The sequence below is a fragment of the Salvelinus alpinus genome, chromosome 1 (assembly GCF_045679555.1).
Source record: "Salvelinus alpinus chromosome 1, SLU_Salpinus.1, whole genome shotgun sequence".
Lineage (NCBI taxonomy): Eukaryota > Metazoa > Chordata > Actinopteri > Salmoniformes > Salmonidae > Salvelinus > Salvelinus alpinus.
The window spans coordinates 74,166,826-74,177,453 of NC_092086.1; the positions used below are offsets into that span (position 1 = coordinate 74,166,826).

General features: G+C 43.0%; 1 protein-coding gene across 2 annotated transcripts in view; it reads left to right on the forward strand.

Moving 5' to 3' along the window:
- The window catches only part of LOC139530286 (ubiquitin carboxyl-terminal hydrolase 2-like), a 43,270-nt gene extending 35,355 nt beyond the window's left edge, over positions 1-7,915 (forward strand). For both annotated transcript variants that reach the window (XM_071326541.1, XM_071326550.1), the window contains 11 exons: positions 986-1,036; positions 1,157-1,280; positions 1,962-2,073; positions 2,313-2,423; positions 4,785-4,849; positions 4,939-5,042; positions 5,265-5,345; positions 5,454-5,532; positions 5,918-6,025; positions 6,511-6,631; positions 6,836-7,915. In XM_071326541.1, the coding sequence (XP_071182642.1) occupies positions 986-1,036; positions 1,157-1,280; positions 1,962-2,073; positions 2,313-2,423; positions 4,785-4,849; positions 4,939-5,042; positions 5,265-5,345; positions 5,454-5,532; positions 5,918-6,025; positions 6,511-6,631; positions 6,836-6,926 (1,047 nt within the window). In that variant the 3' untranslated portion in view covers positions 6,927-7,915. The remainder of the gene's footprint in view (positions 1-985; positions 1,037-1,156; positions 1,281-1,961; positions 2,074-2,312; positions 2,424-4,784; positions 4,850-4,938; positions 5,043-5,264; positions 5,346-5,453; positions 5,533-5,917; positions 6,026-6,510; positions 6,632-6,835) is intronic.
- Positions 7,916-10,628: the final 2,713 nt, after the last annotated feature.

The window sequence follows — 10,628 nt, forward strand, 5'->3', positions numbered from 1 at the left end:
GCAGTTAACCCACTGTTCCTCAGGCCGTCATTGTAAATAAGAATTTGTTCTTAACTGACTTGCCTAGTTAAATAAAATAAATACAAATCAAAAAGGTTCTGTGACATCACCATGCGATAGGAGCCTGTTGGTGGCGGTGTTACTTTGCGGAATGGCGATGATTAGCAGAGCAGTGGCAGATTCCTCCAGTGATACTATGTCATATGTGATCCGTGTGGCAGGGTGACAACCCGTGTGAGTGTATCACACAGCCCCAGGAGGCTTTCGCACACATGCGGAATGCGGTATACGCCGCCAGACGCTGTCATATGTTCAGTATGCCGACTATTCTCATCCCAGCTCTATGTGCTTACACCGTAGTAATACCTCACTGTTACTATAGTACTACCATACCCTTCAGACAACGTTACACCACTCCAGTGAACATTCAACATGCAGTGTACACTACTGTCATCAAAGGCCATACAGTTCACGCACTGTGTATAATTAAGCAATAAGGCCTGAGGGGGTGTGGTATATGGCCAATATACCATGACTAAGGGCTGTTCTTACGCACAGCGCAAAGCGGAGTGCCTGGATCCAGCCCTTAGCCGTGGTATATTGGCAAAATACCACAAAGCCCAGAGGTGCCTTATTGCTATTATAAACTGGTTACCAACGTAATTTGAGCAGTAAAAATAAATGTTTTGTCATGTACCACGGCTTTCAGCCAATCAGCATTCATGGCTCGAACTACCCAGTTTATAATGTCCATGTTTTCACAACAGAGTCAAATACTCCGTGGGGGTAAATAGTAATACCACCAGTTTCTTTCAGTATTCACTGGATAGAGGGTTCTATTTCCTGACTCACAAGAGCAGGCTTAAACTGGTGACCTCGTGTTTGGTCCCATGTTCTTGTAAGTTGTCATGTACCATAGTGTGACTGAGTGAAGAAAGATTTCTGCTGTGCTCTAACCCGTGTCTCTCTTTCTTTGCCTCAAAAGAACTCCAAGAGTCCTCAAGGCCTGGTGGGACTGAGAAACCTCGGCAACACAGTGAGTAAACCATTACTTCAATCACTAACACACGAGTCTGTTTGTACACTGTGTTTATGTCTGGTCTGGTTTGTAGTGGATCTGATGTCGTCTATCCCCTCTCTCTCTGTCCTGGTGTAGTGTTTCATGAACTCAATCCTGCAGTGTCTAAGCAACACTCCTGACCTGAGGGACTACTGTCTGAGGAACACGCACCGCACCGACCTCAACAACAACTGCAGGGCCAAGGCCGCTCTCATGGAGGGTAAGGCACACTACTGATCCAACTAGGAGCACTTTACTTAAGCCTGAGTGTAAAGTGCATTGTTAGAATAACATTAGGACGTTACCAGCTGTCAAATTCTGAAAAGGTTGGAAGTGGGCCAGTGTGGACTATTTGGTAATAAAACATAATAATAATCCATTATTTCCCTTAGGACAACATTGTGTAAAGAAGCACTAACCATGATTATGCAGCATCATTATCATCCTAAGAATATTTCCAGAACCACCTGGGGACACTAGAATACTGACCTCTAATGTGTAACATAACCTCTATGCTTAATACTTGGACAGATTGTGTCGTAAATTGATTTGAAATTTATAGGAGCTATTCTGCGCAAGCACACACACACACACACACACACACACACACACACACACACACACACACACACACACACACACACACACACACACACACACACACACACACACACACACACACACACACACACGGTTTGGAAATGATTAACATTTGAACAGTAGCTAAGGTCTGTCTGCTACCTGATTGTTATTCTTCACATGGCTCCTCTCCCCTGCAATGTGACCTCTGCTTCACAGTACAAGGGCTCTAAAAGTGGTCTCATTTTCTTTCCCCTGTCTCTCTCTCGCTCGGTCTCCCCGTCTCTTTCTCTCTCTCTCTCTCTCACACACACACACACAGAGTTTGCCAAACTCACTCAGACCCTATGGACGTCAGTCAGCAGCGAGGCCATCAGTCCCTCAGACTTCAAGACCCAGATCCAGAGATACGCGCCCAAATTTGTGGGATACAAGTAGGTTAATTCAGAAAAGGGCTGTGGTCTGTTCTAGTAATTATATTTCTATGGTCATACGTGTGCCGTGAGAACGCGAGTTCATAAATTAGTGTTAGCTATTAAAAACGGCATCTCGCTCTCGCTCCCTTTCCCAGTAAGGCATTAATGTATGTTAATATCTTTCATTTTAATTTCTTATTTTGTGGTTGAAAAAGAAAGCTTTTGAAATGAAATGTCTTTCTCTCTCTCTCCTCTAGTCAGCAGGACGCTCAGGAGTTCCTGCGTTTCCTATTGGACGGCCTTCACAACGAGGTCAACAGGGTCACAGTGAGGCCCAGGCTCCCGGCCGAGGACATTGACCACCTCTCGTAAGTCTCACCTGCTGTAGCACCAACCCAGGGGCATGTTCAGTAGTTTTAACCGTTTTGAAAAGGACAAGGAAAATCAGCGTTTCTTAGTGGACAAGCCTGGGTAGTCCCTTACCGTTTCAGTCCGTTTCCTTCTGTTTGGTGCCTACCCACTGGGCACAGACACTAATTCAACGTCTATTCCAAGTTGGTTCTACGTCATTTCATTAAAATGACGTGGAAAAAATGTTGATTCAACCAGTGTGTGCCTAGTAGATAATGAACCTGACCTGTTCTCCTAGGATTAGACATGCCTAGACATGCCTCATGATATTCAGGCAGTTAACTGCCTTTGTAATGAGTCATGTTTTATTGGTTAAAGATATTCTCTGGTACTTTTGTATAATTTTTAGCCAGTAGTTCTGAAAGTAGCGCACAAGAGCCAAAAGTGGTCCCTGAAAATTGTACACTACTTCACAAATGTGTTGATATGTGTAACACGTCATTGCTCTCTCTCTCCTCTACTGTGTGCATCTTGCTAGCTCTCACTCAAATGGCGAGAGGCTGTAACTAGAATTGCTAGGGGGCTGGCCCACGTGGGGGTAAATGTAGGGAAAATGGCATAGGACAGCCTCCAGAAAACAGTTGCTTTCAAACTAGGTATTTCGTGGCTAATTGAAGTAAGTCAGTAATTCTGTTAACAGATTATGCATGCATGAACTACACATTGCCACATACAGCCCAAAGCTGCAGGTTTCAAAAATACTTACTAGTCAGCAAAGTACCAGAGCATGTCTTTAAGTGCTTTTTTACCAAGACTGGGTGCCCCAGTTAAACCGATCTGTATTAAAGAGGAGTGTGTATGTTGTAGAGGACAGCTTGTTTGATTGTAAACTCACTTGGGATCTGTGTTAGAGAGGACCCAGCTAGCACATTTGGTTCCTTGGAAGTTGTGGGAATGTACGTTTTTGGTATCCCATTGGTTCTGTGAACGAAACGTATGGCTTCCTGACAGGGGAATCATATTTTTTTTTAAGTGAAAATTTAACCTGTTCTGGGAACATCCATTTTTACGTTTCAGGGGGGTTCTGAGAATGTTTTACTATGGTTCCCTGAAAGTTTTCCTGGAAGGTTTTTTTAACGTTCTGAGAATGGAAATGATAGGTTATTTGAAGGTAATTAAATAACATTCTGAGAACATGTTTCAATAAGACTTTTAATAACACTGCTAGCTTGGGTTAACGGTTTTGAGCTCCAAGCACTGATAGGACACATGGAAATGAATTTGCTTAGGCATTAACCTATGATTTTCTGTTCTCTATCCATGGAATTAGTCCACTACGCCACCAGGATGGAGCTAGCATGCCATGTTTTTTTACGCATACAATGCTGTTCATTTTAGTCCATTCAAACGGACCCTATTTCAAAGGAAACACAAAGTCATTAATATCACCTGAATAGACTTAACAAGAAGAGAATAGAGTTTTTTTTGACACAGAACAGAATGTATATGTTTTTCAATAACATTATGAAAATGTTTTTTTTTGTGGTTTTTATGGAATGTTTTCTTAATGTTCTGAGAACATTACTTTAAATGGAAGCATGCAGAAAACGTTCTGCTGAAGTACTGAAATCCCCACAGAAGAACGTTGTTTCTTAGAACATAACTTTAAATATAACCATGAGTAAACCTGCAGAAAAAGTTATGCTGAGGTACTGAAATTTCTACGGAAGAACATTCCCACTGGGCACAGACGTCCATTCAACGTCTATTCCACGTTGGTTCAACGTAATTTCAATGAAATGACATGGAAACAACATTGATTCAACCAGTGTGTGCACAGTGGGTTGTATCTTAATGTTCTCTGAACTATTTCAGAACATTCACAATGTCAAACCAGTTGGAGAACGTTCCTAGAACATTACAAAAATGTAAATGAAATGTAGCCATGTTTGAACTTATGGGAAACGTTCTGTTAAAGTAATGAAATACCAAGAAAATACTGGGGGGGGGGGTTCAAGTTCCCTTAATGTTCTGAGGATCTTCCAAAAGCCAAACAACTATCCTGCTCCATTCCCAGAAAGTTGTGGGAAGGTTGCATGCAAAATAATCATAGGACAACCACGCTCTCACCAGGCTCTAAGAAACATATGGTTCTCAGACCGTTATGTGCTAGCTGGGGAATATATGTTCTAGAGTACAGGTTGTTTGACCGTAAACTGACCTGGGATCTGTATTAGAGAGGAATCTGTCTGTTCTACAGGACAGCTTGTTTAACGTAAACTGACCCAGGATCTATGTTAGAGAGGAGTGTGTCTGTTCTAGAGGACAACTTGTTTGACTGTAAACTCACCTGGGATCTGTGTTTGTCTCCTCCACAGTGACAATGAGAAAGGGAAGAAAATGTGGAACAAATACCTAGAGAGAGAAGACAGCAAAGTGGTCGGTGAGTGACTGAGAAAAAGTGTGTGTATTACAAGTGTGTGTGTGTAATGTCCAATGTGTATCATCGTGTGTGTGTGTTTCTCTGTGTAGATCTGTTTGTTGGCCAGCTGAAGAGCTCTCTGACCTGCAGTGAGTGTGGTTACTGCTCCACAGTGTTCGATCCATTCTGGGACTTGTCACTACCCATCGCTAAGGTCAGTGTACACACACACACACACGTACACACTCAGACATGCAAGCAGGCATGGACACACACACACACACACACACACACACACACACACACACACACACACACACACACACACACACACACACACACACACACACACACACACACACACACACACACACACACACACACACACAAAGAAACAGTGAAAGCTGTGTCTGACTGAGGGTGTTTGTGTCCGCAGAAAGGTTCAGGGGAGGTGAGTCTGACAGACTGCATGCGATTCTTCACCAAAGAAGATGTACTGGATGGAGATGAAAAACCAGTAAGGGACTACTGCTCTTGGTGTGGGTGTGTGAGTGAGACTGTGAGTGAGTGAGACTGTGAGTTTCTGCATGTAATGACCAAACCCTCTCTTCCTCTCTTCCTCCAGACATGCTGCAGGTGTAAAGCCAGAAGGAAATGCACTAAGAAGTTCACTATCCAGAAGTTCCCCCAGATCCTTGTGCTTCGTATCCTTTCTGCTACATCATATTAGCCTCCCCAACATTGGTTCCCCTAACAATTAAATTACTCTCAATCTTGTAGTAGTACAACTTCATAGGATGTAGAAGAGTAGCAATAACACAGCATAACCAGAGCTAGAATTAACTGTTTCTAATTAACTAATTCTAGGAACTTTGCAGCCAAAATCATTGTAATGTTATGTTTCAAAAAGTGTATTGAATGTCTATGGTTCTGGGATTAACCCAGTAGCCAGCTGAGCTATGAAAGCTAGGTATAGCTCAACGCTACTTCAATATCTATATATGCTGCTATGCTATGAATAGCTACTGTATCTATGCTACTATGCTCGAGCTGTACATGTGCTTGTCCTTAACGGAGCCTGTCTCCCAGACCTCAAGCGCTTCTCAGAGAACCGCGTCCGAACCAGTAAACTCTCTACCTACGTCAACTTCCCCCTCAAAGAGCTGGACATGAGGGAATTTGCCTCCGAGAACAGCAGTAAGTAGTACCCACACACACGAAACAAGATCTGTAAATAGGCTAGCACTCTGTCTCCAGCTACTTTAATATTTTTAGAATTGCTTTTAGTGCCATTTCTTGATTATTGAGTGGTCTAATATAAGCACTGGCTCGACTGACTAGATCAACTGGCTTCATTGAACTCAGGGCACATACAGTACACACACACACAGTTCAACTGACTTGCTTTATAGTCTATAGATCTGCCATCCTCTTTGTTAAATCAGGCTTAAAACAGACATTGTCTTTAAATAATGATGGGGTGTCTGTTGAAACTGAATGAAGGCCTCAGTGATGTCAATGACATAACACTAATCTCTGTCTCTGTGTGTGTGTGTGTGTGTGTGTGTGTGTGTGTGTGTGTGTGTGTGTGTGTGTGTGTGTGTGTGTGTGTGTGTGTGTGTGTGTGTGTGTGTGTGTGTGTGTGTGTGTGTGTGTGTGTGTGTGTGTGTGTGTGTGTGTAGTGAACGCAGTGTATAATCTCTATGCGGTGTCCAACCACTCTGGGAACACGCTGGGTGGCCACTACACAGCCTACTGCAGGAACCCAGCCCTGGGGGAGTGGTACAGCTACAATGACTCCAGGTATGTAATGACGCCATGATGTCCCCTCCACCCTATATAACCGCCTAACATTATCATACGACCACTAGGTGTACATTTTACGACTCGGAGTCAATGGCTCTGTTTTCGGTGTGTTTGTGTCTGTATGTCTCTATATTTCTATATCTCTGTGTCTATAACAATGCTCGGACTAACGCGCACTTGTTCTCTGCGCCCTCCCTACAGGGTGAGCCCCATGTCATCCAGCCAGGTCCGCAGCAGTGATGCCTACGTGCTCTTCTACGAGCTGGCCTCCTCCTCGCATTCACGCCTGTGAAGCTACATGTCATGGACATATAGGCTACGGAAAGCCTGGCAGCCTGGTCATATGGATAATATATGGACTACATAGATCTACACAGCACCTGGATCCTATGCAACGAGCCTAAAAGGCCTGTGTCTGGTCTGATAGTTGATTTTTGAGCCTTGCTCTGTATATATGTATACAGTAGCCCTTGGCACCATGGATTCAGCTACAACACATAGGCTGCACTTCCAGGATACAGATATTGAGTTGATGTTCAACCATAGCTGTTCTCCCGGGGACGTTGGGAAGAGTGGGTGTGTTCGTGCGCAGTCGCCATGCCGACAGTGAAAATATATTTTTTTTATGCACTACAACGAGGTCTCTAAGACCCTAAGCCGGAGTTTCGGCATTCACTTCAAGGTCACCACTGAGACATGAAAGACTATCACGTAACCTTCCGTTCTGTAAATTATTCTATTTAAACAAATGTCACCATATGTGTGACTTTAGAGATGGATGGATGACTCTAGTACCATCTGGGGTAGAACGAGGTCAGTGTTTGTCAATGCGTGTATGTACAGTTGTAAAAGGCTTAAACACAACTAGGAATTACTTCAAACAGTATTTGACTTGGGTTCCTATACTATTTGAAACTCTGGGACTTTTCCATATGTTCCATTGCAACAGGAGAGCTTAATCAAGCACAGCTAAAGTATTTGTAATGATTTTAAATAGTATTTGAACCCAGGGTCATATTTATTAGTGTAAATAATAAAGGTTTTTTTTGCTACAAAATCTAGAGTTTGTTATTGGACAAATTCAGCTAATCCCTAACCCATTTGGTCTGTATTCGTCCGTTCGGTGTCTACGACCCTGATCTGTTCAAAACAAGGACTCACAATTGTGTAATTTTCTATCCAATATTCAAACACACCTGTACAGTAAATGGCTTTGATTAAGAGTAATCTTCTCCACCTGTGCCAACTATGAACTCATAAAGGGACATTTCAGAGAAATTACATGTTTAGATATTTATTCCCTTATCTTGAAAGCAGTTTATTGACAAACAGTGACTACAATCCACACTTTGTTCAACTAGTCTCTGCTAACAAATGCTAATATTATTAAATGGCTAACTGAAACAGAAACCAATGTAGGTTAGTCTTCCCCATTTAAGCATGTTTTAAATTTCATGTCCAAATGATCTCTATAAATGGATTTTGTTGCCCAGTTAACCATGACTTTAAACAATTCAGAGTATTAAGGGCCCATTCATTAATGCAGAAAACAACACAATGGCAGCCTGTCACTTGGTTTGCTGGAGCTAAGCTAATAGATGGGGTTGGGGGGGAAGTGTTACCACCTTCCATTATGGAGATGTGGATGTCTAATCAGATTGCATTTTTTCAGCAAAATTAGATGGCAATAATTAATTTGGATGTCTTGTGCACCTGCCCTGTTTGCACCTGCCCCCCTAAATGTCTAAATGCCCAAGGCCTGTATTGATAAAATGTCTCTCAGTAGGATTGCTGATCTAAGACTAGGTCCTACCTGTCCATACAATCTTATTCATTGTGATATTATAAAGCAAAAACTGATCCTAGACCATAACTCCTACTCTGAGACTATTTGTGAATACAGGCCATGAGGTCAACATGAGAAGTGATGTTGGTTCAGTCCTGATCCACTGGGGGGTGGTGTCTCCACTAACATACTCCCATGGGAGATTGTGTGTGTGTGAGTCCAAGGTTATTCAAGTCTAAATCTTCTCAGTAGCAGCAGCTTGGCCCAAACACAGTGGATAGTTGTTGTTTTGCGTGGGGCTAATTTGGAGGTAACCTGCCTGCTGCCTTTCTTTGTGCTCTCTTTCTACCTCTCTCTCTGTCTCTATTCTCTGTCTCTCTCTCTACTCTCCCTCTCAACTCTGTCTCTCTTTCTCTTGTCTCTCCCTCAGCCTGCCTCTACATCTAGGTCAGAGTCACCCCATTTCTCTCCTCAGTGACCTCTGGCTGGAGACTAATCCTTATGTCACTGATCTTGTTAATGTGGGTATTAAAGAGAGAGAGAGAGTGAGAGAGAGAGTGAGAGCGAGTGATGGTGTGTGTGGGTGCATGTATGTGTGCGTGTGCGTGTGGGTGCATATTCAAGCTTGTGTAAGTGGGTATTTATTTAGCAGGATGGGTCACCATTGAGACCAGGGTCTTATCTGCAAGGGAGCTCTGTGAAAAGGAAACATACAATACAACAAAATACATCAAAAACACAACTCTCACATATAGTATTACCTCCCTTATACTATAAACTGTCCAATGGAGACCAGCGAGCCTAATTTCAAGGTGTCCTGAAGGCTATCCCATGAGCTGGGGGCATAAAAACTAAAAGCATTTTTCCCCAGGTCAGTGGAGACCCGTGGGACCTCCAGAACCAGCCAGTCTAGAGAGTGGGTCTGAAAACGTCTGGATCTTCAGTTAATACATGAGCTGAGGTAGTGGGGGAGTTTCTGCAGAACCTCTTTACAAAAAGTAACCAATGCTGGGCCCTTCTGGTAGTCAAAGACTCCCAGCCAACATAACTATACAAAATGCAGTGATGTGCACGAAAATCTTCCCCCAGTGCTAAAACGCAGTGCTGAATGACAGACTGAATCTAAAGGTTTTAAAGCAGAGGCTGCCGCATGTAGATTATATCACCATAATCAAGTACTGGGAGAAGCGTTGCTTGAACAGATCTTCCTTCTACTTTCCAAAGTGAGGCAGGATTTATTTATCTCGGTGCTCTCTCTCCGTCTTTCCTACCCTCTTAGTCTCTTTCCTCTTCTCTCTCTGTGCTCCCTCTCCCTTTTCCTACCCTCTGTGTCTCTTCTGCTTCCACTCTTCTTCCTTTTCTCAAGGCTGGTGAGTGCAGTTTAGAAGCTTTAGTTGAACAGGGTGCTGTGTTGGATTAACACCCCAGAGTCTAAATAAAATTAGCATAATACAAAAATCGCCATCATGTTTAGGACGTAGAGCCGGATTCATTTTTTTATGGGCTGCTCGCTTAGCGGCAGAGTGGACGAGGAAGAGGCAGAGAGAGAGGGATGTTGTTCCTTTCTCGCTGCCTCAATCTGGGCGTTAGATGCCACGTGACATATAGGGTTCCACATTTGATCTCACAAGGAGCCCCCTCACACTGATATAGGCCTTGAAGGACACGCACACACACACGGACACACACACATGTACAGTTGAAGTCGGAAGTTTACATACACCTTAGCCAAATACATTTAAACTCAGTTTTTCACAATTCCTGACATTTAATCCTAGTAAAAAATTCCCTGTCTTAGGTCAGTTAGGATCACCACAAAATTTTAAGAATGTGAAATGTCAGAATAATAGGAGAGAGAATGATTTAATTCATCTTTTATTACTTTCATCACATTCCCAGTGGGTCAGAAGTTTACATACACTCAATTAGTATTTGGTAGCATTGCCTTTAAATTGTTTAACTTGGGTCAACCATTTCGGGTAGCCTTTCACAAGCTTCCCACAATAAGTTGGGTGAATTTTGGCCCATTCCTCCTGACAGAGCTGGTGTAACTGCGTCAGGTTTGTAGTCCTCCTTGCTCGCACACGCTTTTTCAGGTCTGCCCACAAATATTCTATGGGATTGAGGTCAGGGCTTTGTGATGGCCACTCCAATACCTTGACTTTGTTGTCCTTAAGCCATTTTGCCACAACTTTGGAAGTATGCTTG